General features: G+C 47.2%; 1 protein-coding gene across 1 annotated transcript in view; it reads left to right on the top strand.

Moving 5' to 3' along the window:
• MYO7B (myosin VIIB) overlaps positions 1-19,838 on the top strand; it is an 84,936-nt gene that overhangs the window by 46,441 nt on the left and 18,657 nt on the right. Inside the window, exons 17-26 of the mRNA XM_040474742.1 lie at positions 332-484; positions 1,120-1,218; positions 2,992-3,086; positions 10,577-10,661; positions 12,186-12,404; positions 13,717-13,887; positions 14,551-14,760; positions 14,892-15,059; positions 15,270-15,397; positions 19,625-19,751. Coding sequence (XP_040330676.1) covers positions 332-484; positions 1,120-1,218; positions 2,992-3,086; positions 10,577-10,661; positions 12,186-12,404; positions 13,717-13,887; positions 14,551-14,760; positions 14,892-15,059; positions 15,270-15,397; positions 19,625-19,751 — 1,455 coding nt within the window. The remainder of the gene's footprint in view (positions 1-331; positions 485-1,119; positions 1,219-2,991; positions 3,087-10,576; positions 10,662-12,185; positions 12,405-13,716; positions 13,888-14,550; positions 14,761-14,891; positions 15,060-15,269; positions 15,398-19,624; positions 19,752-19,838) is intronic.

Raw genomic sequence — 19,838 nt, 5'->3', positions numbered from 1 at the left:
TGACATATGCAAATAACTTTTATATTCATAGTACTTTGCATTTGCTGAGAATGAGGGAAGTATTAGTGTTCTTGTGGAAGTCACAGTTTGTATATTACCAACTTCCATTTGCTTGGAAATACTCTCGGGACCGAATTTTCAGTGACTTGGGTCCAAATTCCTCTCTGGAAAATAGGAGTCTGCAGGTTAAAGCATACACTGCGATTCAGGCAAGCATCGTGGGGTTCTCTCGTATCTGGGGACAGCCGGGTGGTTGGGAGGGCCGCCCTGGCAGGTGCACCGAGCACGTGCAGCTGTTCAGAAAGCGGGCCTGTGACCTGTGCGCCCGCAGCTGTTCGACCGGGAGCTGTGCATCCGGCAGCTGCGCTACTCCGGCATGATGCAGACGGTGTACATCCGCAAGTCGGGCTTCCCCATCCGGTACACGTTTGACGTGTTCTCCCAGAGGTTTCGTGTGTTGCTGCCCAGCGCCGTGAGATTCCAGGTGCTCACCCCGCCACCGCCCCCCCCCCGCCCCCCGCCTGCTCATGCTGGCCCTGACAGGCGTAAGTGACCTCAGGGGCACCCCAACCCCCAGGTTCAAGGGGGTCCTCTAGCTGCCCTCCCGATGCTGAGGGCCCCTTCCTGGACCCCCTTCCTTCTCATCTCCTCCAGCCCCATCTCTCACTCCCTGGGTGCCCTGGGAGAGAGGGAGGGGTTGGCTCCCACCGTGTCACACTCCCTAGATGAGGTTAGTGGCTGAAATGTTGGTACTAGGAGCTGTCTGCCATTTAAAGCAAACACTGGCGAGATCATGCCCTGGTGGGGTTGCTGTTTGGAGCAAGAAGTCTTTCCCATCCTTTCTCAAACACTCAGCTGCCTACACTTGGAGCTGTCCAAGTGCTCAACAGCCACGCTGAGGCCCCAGGCGTGGTGGCCTCGAGGCTCCTGGGTCTGGGCTCTCCCCTGGCCCCACTCTTTTTCACAAGTGCCTTGAGCCTGTGTCCTGGCCAAGCAACACTGACACCCAGGGGAGAAGGAAGACTCGAGTCCCAGAAAGCCTTTGTGGAGGGAGCCTCAGCCTCCCACCTGGGGGCCTGCTCCAAAGCCACCAAGCCACTCCTGTTTTCTCCTCGGCAGCTTCGAGACAAGGCTCGCCAGATGACCCTGCGCATTGCCGAAACGTGGCTGGGGACAGACAAAGAATGGAAAGTGGGAAAGACCAAAATTTTCCTGAAGGTGAGCCCCTGAACACACTGGTCTTCAGCCTCCTGGAGCGTGAGGGGCTGGTCTCATGCCCACCAGGTGGCATCCGCTCACCCACCCTGAGCCAGTGCCGCGGGAGCTTGCTCTGGGCATGGCCCCCACCCTGAGGCACCCCTGTTGTAGAAAGCCATGCTGTAGAAGAGAGGCAAGGGACCATGAGGAGAGCTCAGCCCCGCCTGCAGAAGTCCAGGAGGCTTCTCAGAGCAGGGCATCAAAGGCAAGACCTCAGGAGAAGGGGGAGCTGCCCCAGGCCACCAGACAGAAGCAAGCAGGAGCTCAAGATAGGCTCCCACAGTCCCTTAGATAGGCCTCCTCCTCCATGTGGGGAGCCACAGTCTAAAGAGTCAGACCTGGGGAAGCTCCACCTCTTTAGAGCCCTGGAGAGCCAGCACTTCCGTGGAAGGAGCCAGTGTGCTGGCCCCCCTCCCCCAGAAGAGCTTGTCCTTGAGCAGGCCTGTGCAAGCAGCACCTCCCATCTCCATCCCCTACAACTTCCAGCGAGGCCCGAGGTCACACGGAGGCAGCTTGTGGCTGACACCCACAGCCTTTGGGCCCTCCAGGACTGCACGTTGGGTCAAGAGCCACGGAGGAGAGATCCTTGTAAGCTGTGGGTGGGTGAGCAAAGAGAGAAAGAGGAGGGAGGAGAGAAGATCAGTGCCTGGACACATGCTCTGCCAGCCCGCCCAAGCGCCACCCCATCCTCCCCGCCCCTTCCAAAGTCCTCCACTCCCTCCACTTTCCCCATAGAGCCTGCCCACCTGTCTTCATCTGTCCCTAGAGGGACCTCCCGACCCTGATCCTCTGGTTAGTCTGTCTGTTCCTCTGTCCATGCATTAGCCAGGCTGGTGCTGGGGCTCTGGGACTTAGACAACCGGGAAGACACAGAGGGGCTTCAGATTCCACTGGGGAGATGAGGCCAGGGAGGATAGACATTGGGCAAGTCCCAGGGTGCTGTCCCAGAAGCTGGGACAGACGGCAAGGGCCACAGGGGTGCGGTCAGTGTAGGCAGGTGGTGGAGGAGGGGAGGAGGAGAGTGCCCACCCCTCCCTGGCTACTCCTTGAGGCCACCGTCAGGGGTCTAGTGTATTTCTGTGTTTCCAGTGCCCACCCAGGCACATGAAGAGACTCCATGCTTGCTGATGCAAGACTGATGGAGGCAGGAGAGGCCACCAAGCCCCTGCCTCTCCTTACCACTCACCAAAAGGCCAAGCTTCTTTCTGTTCCACAAAGATGGTCTTTGCCCTGCAGGGACTAGGATGGCAAGCCCAAGGAAACAGGGATCCAGTTGAAGCACAAAAGCAGGCCAGGGACGGTCACAGCTCAGGGGTGAATAAGGCTAATCGACCCACTTCGAGTCCTACTCGAAGGCTGAGGAAACATGTTTATATTGAAACAAGTATGAGCCTGTAATACAAGTTGCATGACATTTCACATGAATTTGGGGAAATAAAACACAACTTTGGGGAAACTTTTTGACCCCTTCTTGGGTTCTCCAGAGCAGAAATTAAATTTGCCAGATTGAATTCACAAGAGAAAAGAGCTAAGATGGGAAGTTCTTGGATGGGGGACTGGAGGGCTGATGTGAGCTACATCAGGATCAATTTGAGTGCCCCTTCCCCTTGCTTGCCCTCCAGGGAGCACATATGGGAAAAGTCTGGGCGACCCTTTGGGAGACAGAGCCCTGGCCCCAGGTGGTGTGTGGAGATGAGTGGGAGCAGCTACATGCTGGGGTCTCTTGTGTCGCAGGATAAACAGGACACTCTGCTGGAGTTACAGAGGAGTGAGATGCTGAACAAGGCAGCCGTCAGCATCCAGAAAGTCCTGCGAGGCTACAAATACAGGTGCTGGCCCTGCCCAAGCCCTCCCCAGCCCACACACCCACATCTTTTCATGGGCTTATCTGCCACCAGTATGTATATCCTCTTTTGTGAACCGTCTGTGTGTGCTATTTGCCCGGTTTCTAATTTAATTCTCTGTTGAATTTTGGGAATTATTTATATATACTAGATACTAGTCCTTTGCTGGATGCATGGTTTGCAAAGATCTTCTCCCAGTCCAGCATTTTTCATGAAGTCCTCTTAAGAGGGTCTTTGCAGAGCAAAATTTTTAGTTGTTTTTTTCTAAAATTTTTTAATGTTTATTTTATTTTTGAGAGAGAGACAGAGTGTGAACAGGGGAGGGGCCGAAAGAGAGGGAGACACAGAATCTGAAGCAGTCTCCAGGCTCTGAACTGTCAGCACAGAGCTGGACATGGGGCTCGAACTCACGAACCCTTAGATCATGACTGGAGCCGAAGTCAGATGCTTAAACGACTGAGCCACCCAGGTGTCCCCAAAATTTTTAGTTTTGATGGAGTCCAGTTTATCAAATTTTCCTTCATGGAGCTTGCTTTTGGTGTCACCTCTACGATCTCTGCCGAAGGTTTTCTCTTATCTTTTTTTTTTTCTAGAAGATTCTATAGTTTTACAGTTTACATTTAGGTCCATTTTCATTTTGAGTGGAACTTCTGTAGGGTGTGAGACTTAGGCTAAGTTTCTTTTAAAAAATTTTTCCCCAGTGGATGTTGCTCCTGCATCATTCACTGAAAAGTCCATCCTTGTTTCAATGACTTCATTTTGCGTCATTCTGTGTCAAAAATCAGTTGGGCGTATTTGTAGGTCTGTTTCTGCATTCTGTATTCTGTTGCATTAACCTGTGTGTCTGTTCCTCTGCCAATGCCACACTGTCTTGTTGACTGTAGTTCTATAATAAGTCTTGAAGCTGTATAGACTAATTCTTCCTACCTTCTTCTTTTTTTAAATTGTTTTAGCTGTTCTGGGTCTTTTGCCTTTCCATATACATTTTAGAAACATCTTGTCCATATCTACAAAAAATCTTGCAGGGATTTTCATAGTAGTTATGTTGAATATCAATTTAAGGAGAATTGATGTCTCTGTTAGGTTGTTTTCTAATCCATGAATTCCATTTACTTAGATCTTTTTTGATGTCTTTCACCAGTGTCTTGTAGTTTTCAGCATACATGTTCTGTACATGTCTTGTTAGGTTTATACCTAGATTGGGTTTTTTGTGGTTTTTTTGAGAGATTATAAACGGTGCTATATTTTTAATTTTGGCATTGATGTATTCATTGGTGGTATGTTAAAATATTATTGATTTGTGTGTTGACTTTGTTTCCTGTAACCTTGCTGAAGTCACTTACTTTTTATGGATTTCTCAAAGTTTTCTATGTAGACCATCATGTTATGTGCAAATAGGAACAGTCTTATTTCCTCCTTTCCAATCTATATATCTTTTATTTACTTTTCTTGCTTAATGTACTGGCCAGAACTTCCAATATTATAAGAATGGTGAAAGCAGATATCTTTACTTTGTTTCACAGCTTAGGGGAAAGCACTCAGTCTTTAACCATTAAGTGTAATGTTAGCTGTAAGTTTCTTGTGGTTGATCCCTATCAAGTTGAGGAAGTTTCCTGTATTCCTAGTTTTCTGGGAGTGTTTCTCGGAAATGGGTATTGAATTTTGTCATCTGTTGATTCTACATCAGTTGGTATGATCATGGGATTTTTTCTTGTTTAGCCTTTTATTTTTATTTTTATTTTTATTTTACCTTAGTGAGAGAGTAGCATGTACAAGCAGGGAAGAGGGGCAGAGGGAGAGAGAGAGAGAGAGAGAGAGAGAGAGAGAGAGAATCTTTTTTTTTAATAAAATTTTTTTAAAGTTTATTTATTTGAGAGAGAGAGAGACAGTGTGAGCAGGGGAGGGGCAGAGAGAGGGGGAGAGAGAAAGAGAACCCTAAGCAGGCTCTGCACTGTCAGCACAGATCCTGATGCCTGATGTGGGGCTCGAACCCATGAAATCGTGAGATCATGACCTGACTGAGAGTCAGACACTTAACCAACTGAGCCACCCAGGTGCCCTGAGAGAGAGAATCTTAAGCAGCCTCCATGTTGAGCATGGAGCCTGACCTGGGGCTCGATCCCACAACTGTGGGATCATGACCTGAGCTGAAATAGAGAGTCAGATGCTCAACAGACTAAGCCACTCAGGCACCCCCTTGGTTGGCCTTTTAATATGGTGGATAACATTGACTGGTTTTTTAATACCGAACCAGCCCTAGAATAAACTCCACTTGGTCATAGTGTGTAGTTCTTTTTGTATATTGCTGTATACTATTTGCTAATATTTTGTTATGAATTTTTACTTCTATATTTATGAGATCTTTAGGTTTATTCTTTTGTAATATTTTTGTCTGGTTTTGGTATCAGAGTAACATTAGCTCCACAAAAAGAATTAGGAAGTATTTCCCCCTCTTCTATTTTCTGGAAGAGATTGCACAGAATTGTTGTGAATTCTTTAAATGTTTGCTAGAATTCTCCAGTGAAACCATCTGGTCTTGGAGACTTCTTTGTGGGGAGTTTTTAAATGATAAATTCCTTAGTAGTTGAGGGCAATCCAAATTATCTATTTCAGATTGAGTGACTTGTGGCAATTTGTGCTTTTTGAGAAACTGGTGCATTTCATCTAAGTTGTCGGAAAAATTTTGTATGTGCAGAGTTATTCATAGTATTCCATTATTATAATTTCGATGTCTGCAGAGTCTGTGATGATACTCTGTTTCATCCCTGATATTGACAACTTGTGTCTTTCTCTTGTCTTGGTCTGTTTTGCTAGAGAGGTCTGTCAATTTTCTTGACCTTTTCAAAGAACCAGGTTTTAGTTTCATTGATTTTCTCTAATGCTTTTCTTTCTTTTTTCAATTTCCGTGATTTCTGCTCTTTTTATTATTTCTTTTCTGCTTCCAGCCTAGAGTGTACTTTATTCTTCTTTTTGTAGATTTTTAAGGTGGGAGCTCAGATATTTGATTCAAAGCTTTTCCTCTATTCTGATGTAAAGTGCTATAAATCTCCTCAGCCCTTCTTTAGCTATGTCTCATACATTTTGATATGTTATTTTTTCATTTTTATTCAATTGGTTTTTTAAAACATTTCCTTTGAGACTTTCTCTTTGGCTAATGGGTTATTTGGAAATATGTTGTTTAGTTTCCAAGTGTTTGGAGCCTTTCTTGTTATCATTCTGTTATTGATTTCTAGTTTGATTCCATTGTGGTTAGAGACACAATCTGTATGGGTTAAATTTTTTTAGTGTGCTGATATTTCCTTTATGGCCCAGGATATGGACTGTCTTGTTATATGTTCTAAGGGTGCTTGAAAAGGGCATGTATTCTGCTGTTGTTTAGTGGAATGTTCTAAACATGTCAATTATATCTTGTTGGTTGATAATGATATTGAATTTTATATTCTTGCTGATTTATTGCCTAGTTGTTCTACCCATTATTGAGAAAGGAGTGTTGAAGTTTCCAACCATAATTATGGATTTTCCCATTTTTCATTTCAATTCTATCATTTTTTGCTTCATATATTTTTTAGCTGTGTTGTTTGGTGCATACACATTTAGGATTGCTATGTCTTCTTGGTGGATTTATCCTTTTATCATCATGCAATGTCCCCCTCTGTCTCTGGCTATTTTCTTTGTTCTGAGATCTACTTTTCTGATAATAATACAGCCACTCCTGTTTTGTTTTGGTTATTATTTGCATGATATATATTTTTCATCCTTTTACTTTCAACCTGTGTTTTAAGTGAGTTTCTCATAGACAGTCATGCTTTTAAATCTATTAAGCCAATCTCTGTCTTTTAATTGGTGTAGTTATACTTTTTACACTTAATGTAATTATTTATGTCAGAAATTAAGTCTGTCATTTTATTTTTTGTTTTCTGTTTGTTCTCTGTTTTTCATTCCTCTGTTTTCTTTGTCCTGCCATACTGCGGATTGCCTAAATGTTTTTTAAAATTCCATTTTCGGGGCGCCTGGGTGGCGCAGTCGGTTAAGCGTCCGACTTCAGCCAGGTCACGATCTCGCGGTCCGTGAGTTCGAGCCCCGCGTCAGGCTCTGGCCTGATGGCTCAGAGCCTGGAGCCTGTTTCCGATTCTGTGTCTCCCTCTCTCTCTGCCCCTCCCCCGTTCATGCTCTGTCTCTCTCTGTCCCAAAAATAAATAAATGTTGAAAAAAAAATTAAAAAAAAATTCCATTTTCATTTATTTATAGTGTTTTCAAATGTATTTCTTTTTAAAGCTTTTTTTAGTGGTTGCTCCAATATTACATTATATATACACAAATTATGACAGTCTATTAGTGTCATCATTTTACCACTTTGAGAAGTATAGAAACTTTATCTGTCTTTATGTCCTTTTACCTTCTCCCATTTGTAATATAATTTTCCTTAAATGTTTCCTCTACATACATTTAGAACCACATCAGACAGTGTTACAAATTTTGCTTCAATCATCAAACAAAATTTTGAAAACTCAAGAGGAGAGGAAAGTTTATTGAATTGCTTACTTACACTATTACTTACTATTTATTTTTTCCTTCTTGGTATTCTACGGTTTCTTCTTTTATCATTTTCTTTCTCTTTAAAGAATTTCTTCTATTTGTTCTTTTAGGAGGTCTAGTGACAATTCTCTTAGTCTTCATCTGGGAATGTCTTGATTTCCCCTTCAGTTCTGAAAGATATTTTCACTAGCATAAAATTCTGGGTTGATGGCTCTTCTCTCTCAATCCTTGGAGAATATTTTGCCACTTCCTCCTGGGCTCCACGGTTTCTGATGAGAAATCCAAATCATTTTCTCCCTATAAGTAATGTGTTGTTTCTCTCTTGTTACTTTCAAGATTTTTTTTGCCTTTAGTTTTCAGAAGTTTAACCATGATGTATCTTGATGTGAATTTATTTGAATTTATCCTGTTTGAGGTTTGCTGAGCTTGTTTATATCTTTTGTTATGATTATGAACTTTTCAGTTGTTATTTCTCGTAATGCTTTTGCAGCACTATCTCTTTCTCCTTTCTTTCTAGGACTCCAATGACCAAAAAAAAAAAAAAAAAAAAAAAAAAGATACAGTCCCAATGGTGCCTAAGGCTCTGGTCATTTTATTTCAGTCTCTTTTCTCTCTGTTTTTCAGGTTGGGTGATTTTTACTGTTCTATCTTCAAGCTCACTAACTCTTTCCTCCTTTCTCTGTTGCCAAACTGAGGTTTTTTTGTTTTTGTTTTTGTTTTTTAATTTCGTTATTGTATTTTTCAGTTCTAAAAGTTCCATTTGGTTCTACTTTATGTCTTTTACTTCTTTACTAAGACTTTGTATTTTCTCATTTGTTTCAGGTGTGTTTATAATTGCTCATTGAAGCATTTTTATAATGGCTAACTTTTCTGTCCATGTTGGCATATGTTGCTTGTCTTTTCTTATTCAAGTTGCTATTTTCCTTGCTCTTTGTATGATAAGTGATTTTGGACTGAAACATGGACATTTTGGGTATTATATTATAAGAACTCTGGGTCTTGCTTAAACATTCTGTTTTAGCTGGGTTCCTCTGACACTACTCTAGCAGGGAAAAGTAGGGGTGACATCTGTTTACTGTCAGATGAGGGGAGAGTCTAAGTTCTCCACATTGCCTCCATGGACTCTCAAGGCAAGTAGAGGTTCTTTTTACTGCTGGCTGGGAGTGGGAGTTCCAGCTTCCCAGTAGGCCTCCACTGATACCACAGGAGAGTGACATTCTTCCCAAATGGGGATGGTGAAAGGCCTGCCTGTGCACTAGGTCTCCTCTGATACCACTCCAGCATGGAGGGGAGGAGTACCCCATTATTGCCAAGTGGTGGTGGAAGTCCAGAATTCCCCAGGGGTCTCCACCAACACTTTAGCTCCTAGTCTGGGAAATATGAGGTAAAAAGAAAACCTAGAAAAATTACCACTGTGTCACTCCTTGGATCTGAGATCTCTAGCTAATCTGCCTTCTCCTCTCCACATTTCAGTCTTCTCGTCTTTGTTTTACATTTTAGTTGTAGTTAGCAGGAGATATAAGAAAAAAGTATGTCTGCCCCATACATCTTCTCAGAAGTGATCATCATCGATAACTGATGGTGTTCTTGTTCTTCTACACAATGCAATTAGACAAGAATATTAAAGAAAAGATAGAAATCAGGGTTTCTCAGCTTCAACTCTGTTGACATTTTGGATTAGATAACTCTTTGTTGTGAGGGGCTGTTCTGGGCATTGTGGGATGTTTAGCAGTATCCCTGACCTCTACTCACAAGACATCAATAGCACCCTCCTTCCCCATCTCCCAGTCATAACAACTCAAAATGTCTCTAAACATTGCCAAATATGCCTTGGTATAAATACCAGAAAGGAGACAAATTATCTTTATTTTTGATAATTCAATTATTTACTTGGGCCTATATTAGAATCATCTGGGAAGATATTTATACTCTGTGTGTGTATGTATACGAAAAAAATATTAGGTAGATGGATAGATAAATAGATATACAGATATATATATTTCCCAGAGCCTTCAGCAAAGATTCTGATTTAATTGGACTGGGTAGGGCCTGAGCATCAATAAATATTGAAGTTCTCCAGATGATTTTTAATATGGTTGAGGTCTACTGTCTTAAACCTAAGAAAATATCCTGAAAAACTAATAGAAGTGAAAAGGAAACTCAGGTAAGTGTGAGATAAAAGATACATCTATATGCACCAAGCTTGCCTCCCCAGAGGCCAAATTTCAGGTTACCCTCCCAGTGTTCAGCCCACTTTACTCCCTGCATCAGAGAGAAGTTCGATGGAGCTGCCAGGCTACCAGGGCCTAGGGGGCTGCCCTCCTGCCTTGACTTGCCTCCAGGGAGGAGTCCCAGTCCTGGGATTTCTGACCTGGTTCCTGGCAGACACCTGGGCTACTGGCCAGAGGAACAGGAAGAGTCTGACAAGGAATAAAAAATGAGACAGGACGCCTGGATGGCTCAGTCGGTTAAGCGTCTGACTCTGGCTCAGGTCACGATCTCACAGTTCATGGGTTCGAGCCCTGCGTTGGGCTCTGTGCTGACAGCTTGGAGGCTAGAGCCTGCTTCGGATTCTGTGTTTCCCTCTCTCTCTGCCCCTCCCCTGCTTGTGCTCTGTCTCTCTCTCAAAAATAAAATAACCATTAAAAAAATTTTTTTAAGTTGGAAATGAGTTTTATCCCTAATACAAGGAGTGAGGGAAAATGTCCTGATTGTTCTAAAAACTGCACTGTCCTAATTCACAAAGTTGCATCGTTGGCAGATCTCAGTTCCTAACACGTGTGTCTTTGGCTTATAAAGGCTTCTGAAAAAGAAGTAATATTTATATTCATTCTCCCCAACCTTTCATTATCCCTCTTCCCTTCAAATCATTTTCCCCCCAAAGGGTGTGAAATGTGTGAAGTTGTTACATACATTTGGACTTGCATTCGCCCTTCTAGGAAGGAGTTCCTGAAGCAGAGGCAGGCAGCTGTGACCCTCCAGGCCGGGTGGAGAGGCTACTACAACAGGCGGAACTTCAAGCAGGTGAGAGAATTCACTTGGGAGGCTGCTCCAGCTGAAAGTTCATTCTTGTGAAGGTGAGAGCTCAGGCAGGAGGGATCAGATCACTAACGTGTTACAACAGACCTCAAATGACCAGCTCTCAGCACCCCACACAGTGTCTGTTTAGCATCATTCAGGTCACAGGCTTTCAGGTTTATGGGCTGCATAGTGTCCTTTTGCAGAGTTTGGAGCGTCTCCCGAGCTAGAACAAGGTGGCCTGCTCTGAAATCATATGGTCGTCTTTTCTCAATTTACAGGCAACAAATAAATGGATGGATTATTCTCTGTTTCAAGGCCTTCAGATGTTTTTCATAACCACAGGCACTGCTAATAAGTGTCTGTTCAAGAAATGAGCTAGAGCAACCATAACCATGCCCTACTGGGCCTCACTTGACCACTTGCCTTTGTCCTGGGACATGACTATGGTTGAGACACACAGTGGTCACATCAGCAAACCAGGCTCAGGAAACCAGGACCGGATGGGCCGTGAGAGGCTACAGTTCTGTGGAGGAGAGCAAAGGCCCCTGATTACTGGGCTGTGGAATGATGCTTTGGGGGGCAGAGAAATTCCAAAAGGAGCCTTTGGGTGTCTGGGCAGAAGAGGCTGAAAGGCAGGGAGCAGAGAAGTGACACCAAGATGCACATCCCAGCATTTTGAAATTTGACCCCGGGCCTGCCTGGGTTCTGTGCTCACAGGACATAATGGCAGCTGACATGGGTGGAAAGTCTACTTAGAGCCATTGCTCTGCCTGCATCATTGGATTTGTTATTAAATCCACCCCATATGTCAAGAAACTGAGGCATAGAGAAGTTAAGTAATTTTCCCAGGAGCACAGTGAGTAAGCAGTAGAGCTGGGGTTTGGGTGCCGGTCTGCGTGACATCCAAGCGTGTAAGACAAAGCGTGACCCCACACACCTGGCACTCACTGCATTGGTCTCTGAGAAGCCAACAAGACTCGCCCAGGGACTCAGGGACTGCCATCACCAGAGCATGTTTGCAGCATAGAAATGGGTATTCACCAATTTATTTCCTCTTTATGTTAAAGATCCCAGAGATTGGCTTGGTGATGCCTGCCATCGGCCTCCACCTGGGGGCGCTAGCTCTTGACAATTTGGCTGACCTGGCTTTAGGTGTGATGAGCAAGGCCTCTGGGACCCCATCACCCACATGACATCCAAACCAGTGCTCTACCCCTAGCCACCAGGAGAGCACTATACTGCTCACGCCGTTCCACAAATGCTTATTTAGCATGTATTTACATGGCAAGGACTGTTCTAAGTGCTTTGCAAGTAATCACTTATTTAACACGCTTCTACTCATAGGTGTGTAAAATTTTAGCACTAGTCCTTTGCCCAAAAGTAGAGAACTGTAAAGGTAATTTGCGAGGTCTCCTGGGGCATATGACTTGCCTCTCTTTCTCTGTGTCCCTTTGGGGAGGCGTTCTCTGCACTCTGCCCTGCTGGGCCAGGCCTCACTTTGGATGTACATCCCTCTTGCTTCCGCAGATCCTCCTGGGTTTTGAGCGCCTGCAGGCTATTGCCCGGGGCCTCCTACTGGCCAAGCAGTACCAGATGATGCGGCAGAGGACGGTCCAGCTACAGGCGCTCTGCAGGGGCTACCTCGTGCGCCAGCAAGTCCAAGCCAAGAAGAGGGCAGTGGTGGTCATCCAGGCACACGCCAGGGGCATGGCCGCCCGGCGGAACTTCCGGCAACAGAAAGCCAATGTAGGTGGCCGCTGTCCTCTTGGGCCGGTGGGGGATGCGTGGGACCCACAGCAGGGAGGGCAGTCAGGAGGGGTGAGCGGCAACATGAGCTTTCACCAGGCACTCCTATCCCCTCCATGTCCAAAGTTATTACTGCAGCATGTGGGACACCTAGGTCCCCCCAGGAACACACAGTGGGTGGCATGGGAGAGGCATCGTGTCAACAGGATAGTCTTATGCTTGGAACCTGGAAATTGAGCTTCTTGATCCTCTCCCTTTAGCCCTGGGGATGGTTTCTCAGCAGGACTGGGCCATCCCTGGATGACGTAGGAAACCAGGGCCAAATGAGCCACGGGAGACCACAGCTCCAAGGACGAGGTCGAAAGCCCCTAGTGACTGGGCTGTGGCATGACAGGGGACAGAGAAATTCCAAGAGGAATTTGAGTGTCTGGGCAGGAGAGGCTGGAGGACAGGGAGCAGGGGAGCTGTGCAAGTTGCTCATCCCTGCATTTTGAAATCTCTCCCTCGTGACCCCCTCTCCTCCAGCCGGCATCTGAGACTCAACCTCTTTCCTCGGAACTGTGATAAGGCAAAGGGCTAGGATGAAGTCCACACCTGCTCTCTAGATGAAAATTAGGTCTGCTGAGTGCATTACTAGTACAGTGGCCGGGACAAGTAAGAGAACAGAGCCTCAGACGTATGAGCAGCAGGCTTCTGCTCCCGTGTGGCCCCAGACGGGCCACAAATCAGCCTCATCTGTGCGCTAGTGAGGATGGGCCCAGAGACCTGCCCTAGTGGAGCCTTGGTGCTCTTTGAGTGAAGGGACCTGGTAGATAGTTAGGTTCTGGGGGCCCCTGGGGTTTGAGGCGGTTGCTCGGGGACCATGTCAGGGTAGGGACAGGCAGGCAGCCCCCATTCTCTGGACCTCCCATTCTCCATGGGAAATGAAAAGCTCAGGGTGGTTGATCTTTAGTCACACTAGCTATTAAATTCTAGGATTTTATTTATTTTTTATGTTTTATTATTTAATGTTTATTTATTTTTGAGAGGGAGAGAGAGAGTGTGAGCAGGGGAGGGGCAGAGAGAGAGGGAGACACAGAATCCAAAGCGGGCTCCAGGCTCCAGGCTGTCAGCACAGAGACTGACGCAGGGCTTAAACTCATGAACCTGAGTTAATGGATTGAGCCCCCCAGGCGTCCCTGAATTCTAGGATCTTGGAGGAAAACTTATTGATCTGAACGAACAACGTTAGGAGGAGGTTTGGTTGAGTTCTGGAAGGTGCTTGCCTTCACTGGGCCTGTGGTAACCTTTGCCCTGTGGGGCATCTGTGCAGGGACTCCTGGTCCTCCCGGCTAGGAAGCAGAAGAGTCAAGATGCCGTCCCCACCAGGAAGCGCAAGTCCATCTACGACAGTGTCACCGACACCGAGATGGTAGAGCGAGTGTTTGGTTTCCTCCCCTCTGTGATCGGTGGGCAGGAGGGCCAGTCCCCGAGGGACTTCGAGGTAAGATGGGTGCTGTCATTCAGGGGTCTGGCCTGGCAGGGGATAGGAGGGTCCCGCTTAGTCCCTGACCTCAGCCAGCCTCTAGGCTCACTGAGAAGCCGGGGGTGAGGGGGGTGGGGGGGTGGATTTCCCACTCATATGTGACCCCTTTCCCAGAGCACCCTGCAGCTGCAGCTCTGCAGATTGTGACCTGGGGACTGAGGAACACTGAGAACTAATGAACATTGGCAGCAGTGTCTGAGGGAGGAGGAAGCAGGGTGGGAGGAGAGGGCTGGAGTAGAACAGATCCCCCGGGCTCTCACTGCACTGCTTCGGGCCCTGAGACCCAGTGACCCAGGTGCCCCCCTGACCCTGCCCCCAGGTGCTCATGCCTTTCCCCTGAGCACGTACACACACGCATGCACACACGTATGCACACATAGTACACACCAGGCTGTGCAGTAGGGGCAGCTGAGACCACTTCTGCAGGAGGAACAGCCCGCCAGGGGCCCAGTGAGGCTGTGAGGCGGTGGGAGAGGTCTCGGACACGAGGGGGAGTGGATCATGCTGCAGATAGCCAGACACACCTGTCTTGGGGCTCCCTGGCCCCCAGAGACGCGTGCCCTGCCAGCTAGCATCTGAGAGGATGGCTGACCCTTGACCCTCCCTCTCACCGGCACCCAGGATCTGGAAGCAAGGACCCAGAAGCTGCCTGAGGTTGACCTGGACACGGTCCCCATGGTGGAGGAGTACGAGGAGGATGTGGACGGCCTGGCCGAGTACACCTTCCCCAAGTTCGCTGCCACCTACTTCCAGAAATCGGCCAGCCACACGCACATCCGGCGGCCCCTCCGATACCCACTGCTCTACCACGAGGATGATGCCGACTGCTCGGTACACAGTGGTTCCCTGGTTTCTAGTGGCTCAGGCCTCCCCCTGGCTGAGAGGGAATGAGGGAGGGGAGGGGTCATCATGGGCCCAGGACTGTGAGCTGCGTTCTAGTGGAGACCTCTTGGTTTCCCCAGGCCGCCCTGGCTGTGTGGAGCATCATCCTGAGGTTCATGGGTGACCTGCCCGAGCCAGTGCTTTTGGCCAGGAATGGCCTGCGTGGCAGCTCCATGATGCAGCACCTCCACGACACCCTGGGCGGAGAGAACAGCACCCGGTCTCCACAGCAGCGTGGATCCACACAGGTGCCTGGTGTGAGGGGGGCAGGGCAGGGCAGACCTGAGGTGTCCCCCAGGCCTGAGGCCCCACAGAAGCTTGACCCGACTGCTGGCCAGCCATAGGATCCCAAGCTTTGGTTTTCTTCCCTGTGCCTGGTTTCCTCCTTTGCAAATAAGGAGAGTCACAACGGTCTGCAAATAAGGCAGAGTCACTGACTGCTGCCTTTGGGTTTCAAGGTGACCACCCAGCTGAATATTGGAGAGGAGGCATTTGATCCTGATGGCCCCATCTCAGACCGACCAATGTCCAACCTGGAGAAGGTGCACTTCATTGTGGGTTACGCCATCGTGCGGCCTAACCTCAGGTCAGTCCCCATGCAAACGACACCCCCATCTAGAACGTCAGGCCCCCTCACTGGCTCTCAGCCCATGGCCACAGCCTCCTCCTTTCCCTGCCTCCTAACACACCCTGTCCTGTCCCTGCTCCCCGTCCTAGAGCCTGCAGCCTGGGTCTGAGTATAGTAGATATTAGAACCTTTAAAGGGTCCTCGACTTCTTCTGTGTCCAGACCCATGGGTAAAAGCCACTTTTAGGAGAATAGATGTATCATAGGGTCATGATTCATTTTATAACAGGCTTTAATGCAGAGCCCTGTCAATGAGCAAATTCCTCATTTATATTATATATATATTGCTTTACAGGAATTCTCTTTTCATATAAATTTTAAGAAATATGTATACTGCTCTCTCAGAGACAGACTACTATATTTTAGGGGTTCATATATTTTAGGTTATTATTTTTTACCAGATTTGGGAATTTCTTGCCATTTGTTTTTCAAATACTTTTTTCTATTTCATTCTCTCTCTTTCTTTTCCTTTGAATTGTAATTAAACATACGTAAGACTCCTTGATATTGTCCCTCAGGTCCCTGAGGATCGGTTCATCTTTCTTTTTTTTTTTTTTTTTTTTTTTCCTTCTCTGTTCTTTAGACTGGATAATTTCTATTGATTTATCTTTAGATTTACTGATCTTTCTCTTGTCTACCACAATTCTGCTGTTATACCCACGTAACAATTTTTTAATTTCAGATGTTATATTTTTTAGTCCTAGAGTTTGCACTTGGTTCTTTTTATGGTTTCTGTTTCTCTGCCAAGATTTCCTATTCATTCATTCACTATGAGCATGGTGTCTTTTATGTGCTTAAACAGTGATAGGAGTTTTAAAACCTTTTCTGCTGAATCCATTATCTAGGTCATCTTGGGGTCAGTTCCTGTTGACTGCCTTTCCTCTTTTTTTTTTAACCTAAAAAAATTTTTTAATGTTTTTATTTTATTTTTGAGTGAGACAGAGACAGAGTACGAGTGGGAGAGGGGGCAGAGAGAGAGGGAGACACAGAATCTGAGGAAGGCTCTAGGCTCCGAGCTATCAGCACAGAACCTGATGCAGGGCTCGAACTCACGAACTGTGAGATCATGACCTGAGCTGAAGTCAGACGCTCCACCAATTGAGCCGCCCAGGTGCTCCAACTGCCTTTCCTCTTAAGAATGGTCATGTTTTTCTGTTTCCTCACACATCTAGTATTGGACTGTTATTTCCGCATAATTCTATTACTTTTGGGTTGTATCCTGGACACTGAGGATAATATGTTTAGAGACTCTGGAACCTGTTACATTCTTTCAAAGAGCGTTGGCTTTTGTTCTGACAGGCAATTAACTTGGCCATATTCGAATTCTGTCTCTCTGTGGTGAGTGGCAGATGGAATCCGTGTTCAGTTATTTTAGTCTTTGCTGGGATTCCTGGAGTCTGCCCCGTGGGTCAGGAGCCAAGCTGAAATTTGGGAAGATTTTATATGCAAAATTGAGAACTCCTCTGGTTCTCTTCATTCCGGGATTTCCCTTCTCACTTTCAACTACTGTGGACACCCCAGACTCTATCCTCTGGTTGTTTAAGCCAGTAAGGCTGCACAGTTTCTACCCAAGTTTGAGCTGCCTTCGTGACACCAACCTGGCAACTCTTCTAACTTAGTTCCATTGGTAGTACTTCCACGGTTAATCCTCACTGGCCACCACACCTTCCAAGATAGTAGACATGTATAAGCTGTGTCCAAATGAGATGCATTGTGGGTTCTTCAGATACCCCTATTAGCACTTGCACACAGTGCTGTTCTCCAGCTGAGGCTGATGCTCTCTGTGATCCATTGAGACTCCTTCTCAAATCTAGCCCCTAATTGAACATACCACAGCCTATTAGCCCTGGGATCTTCTGAAATGATGGGCTGCCTGCTTGTGTGGGATCCCATCAAGATGCTTGATTCCCAACTTCTTCCACGGCATCCTCTTAGTCCACAGGAAGGCCATCCATGCTCTACCCACCAAGCGCAGCTCTTAGCTCCTAACTGTTCTCTCTCCATCATGGGTGGCTTAGAATTCTCTAGGAGGAAGCAGATCCTAGTCTCTCATTCATGGAGGTCCCTAACTTGTGTCTCTGAGGCATACAAGTCAAGCACTCTCAAGAACTCTGTCATTGGGCCCATTCCAGTATGCTGGGGTAGGCCAATGGGCTTCTGGGGCTCAGCCCACCTCAGAGAGTGAGAAGGATCTCATCTCTGGTGGAGAGCCCCAATCCTATTAATAGTTCTCCTGGGGTCCCCCCAGCTCCCTGTCACTTGGAGGGAGTGGAGATGGGCCAGAGATGTCTCAACTCCTAGAAAGTGCCTTCCAGGAATCACCTGTCAAATTTTTCTTTTATGCAGCAGATGGCATGGTAACTGGACAGTTCTGCCATCTTTGATAAATTCTACAAAAATATATCTCTCTAGCATGTTGAGTATTATCATCTATTTGCCCTTGGCTCTGGGGTCTTAGTCAGATTCCAAGACAAAGCAAATGCCCACTCCACATCCAGCCATGCATTCAATAAATGTTTGTTTTTTACGTTTTTATTTAAATTCCAGTTAGTTAACTGAAGTTACAGTGTAATATTAATTTCAGGTGTAGAGTTCAGTGATTCATCACTTACATACAACACCCAGTGCTCATCACAAGTGCCCTCCTTAGTCCCCATGCTAGTTACCCATCCCCTACCCCCACCTCCCCTCCAGCAACCCTCAGGTTGTGCTCTGTAGTTAAGAGTCTGTTTTCTGGTTTGCCTCTCTCTCTCTCTCTCTCTCTCTCTCTCTCTCTTTTTTTTAACCCCCTCCAGGTACACTTGGTTTGTTTCTTAAATTCCGCATATGAAGGAAGTCATATGGTATTTGTCTTTGACTGACTTATTTCACTTAGCATAATACTCTCTAGCTCCATCCACATTGTGGCAAATGGCAATAAATGTTTATTAAGTACCTGCTCAGGGCCAAGCCTTGGCATGGGGGCTGGGGATGCAGAGGTGAGGGCAATATGTCACCGTCCTTTGGGAGCTTATCCTTTGGTTGGGGAGCGTGGGAGAAGCCAGAGACCCACAATAACTCCTTGTGCTAAGATAAGGGTCCAGTGACTGGTCATAATGCCCTCCAGGGCCAGGTGGAGTGGAAAGGAGGAGGCGGAGATGGCGGGGGGGCGGGGCGGGGAGAGACAAGGAGACAGTGGCCAGGGAGCTGGTGGCCAGGATTACAGAGTCCTGAAACAGCCTGAGGGGCTGGAACTCCAAGCAGTTTGTAACAGCTGAAGCATGGAGTTTGAATTCAGTTCTAAGAGAAGTAGGGAAAAGTTTTAAGAAAGAGAAGAACTGGGCGCCTGGGTGACTTGTCTGTTAAACATCAGACTTCACCTCAGGTCCTGAGCTCGTGGTTTGTGAGTTCAAGCCCCGCATGGGGCTCTGCTCTGACAGTGTGGAGCCTGCTTCAGATCCTCTGTCTCCCTCTCTGTCTGCCCCTCCCCTCCATGCACACCTGTGAGCTTTCTCTCTCTCTCTCTCTCAAAAATAAATAAACATTTTTTTAAAAAAGATGATAGAGGCTTGAGTCAGCAGGAAGGACCCAAGAGCACCCCTTCCCCAGAGAAGGCAGAGAGGAGAGGCTCATGAGCTTGTAGTAATGAGAACTGGTCAGCAGGGGAGGAATTGAGGGATTCTCCCTAGAAGTTTCGCTCCTCTCTGTAGTGGGAGGTTGGCTGCATTGGGAGTGGGGGAGGAGGGGGCCTCAAGGTGAGGGAGAAGGTTGGAGATGACTTTGAGGTTGAGGAAAGAACAGATTTGGTTAGGCTGGGCCCCTGAGGGCAGGGCTGTGACCAGAGAGCCCTGGGCACTCCCTGCACCTGCACCCCACCCCCAGCTGGAGGACCACGGTCTTCTGAGCAAGACTGGGTGAGGGAGGGGGCAAAGGCCCGAAGTATGAGGTAGGAGGTGAGGTCCAGTGGGAGTGGGCCAGTGGGAGTGCCTGGAGTCTTGGAAAGACATTGGAGGTAGCACAGTCCCAGGAGATGGCAGGGCCCAGGGTGGGCCAGGGGTGTGGCAGGGGAGCCCAGCAAATGCAGTTGGAGGTGAGGGGACTGTAGGTCACCGTGGGGACAAGACCCCACCTGGGGGCACAGAAGGACTTGTGCCCAGGCAGCTGTGTCTCCTCTCCCCACCCAGAGCCAGTGGTGTGTGTCTTTCAGGGATGAGATTTACTGCCAGATCTGCAAGCAGCTGTCGGAGAACTTCAAAATGAGCAGCCTGGCCCGGGGCTGGATCCTGCTCAGCCTTTGCCTCGGCTGCTTCCCACCCTCCGAGAGGTTCATGAAGGTGGGGAGGATGTAGGGCAGGGGCTGGAGGGGAGCAGGTTGTAGCGGGAGCATAGGTTGGCTCTGGGCTCTGAAGCACATCCAGAAA

This window comes from Herpailurus yagouaroundi, unplaced genomic scaffold (assembly GCF_014898765.1).
Source record: "Herpailurus yagouaroundi ecotype Mexico unplaced genomic scaffold, PumYag 140, whole genome shotgun sequence".
NCBI lineage: Eukaryota > Metazoa > Chordata > Mammalia > Carnivora > Felidae > Herpailurus > Herpailurus yagouaroundi.
This window is presented reverse-complemented; position numbering and strand designations above follow the sequence as displayed.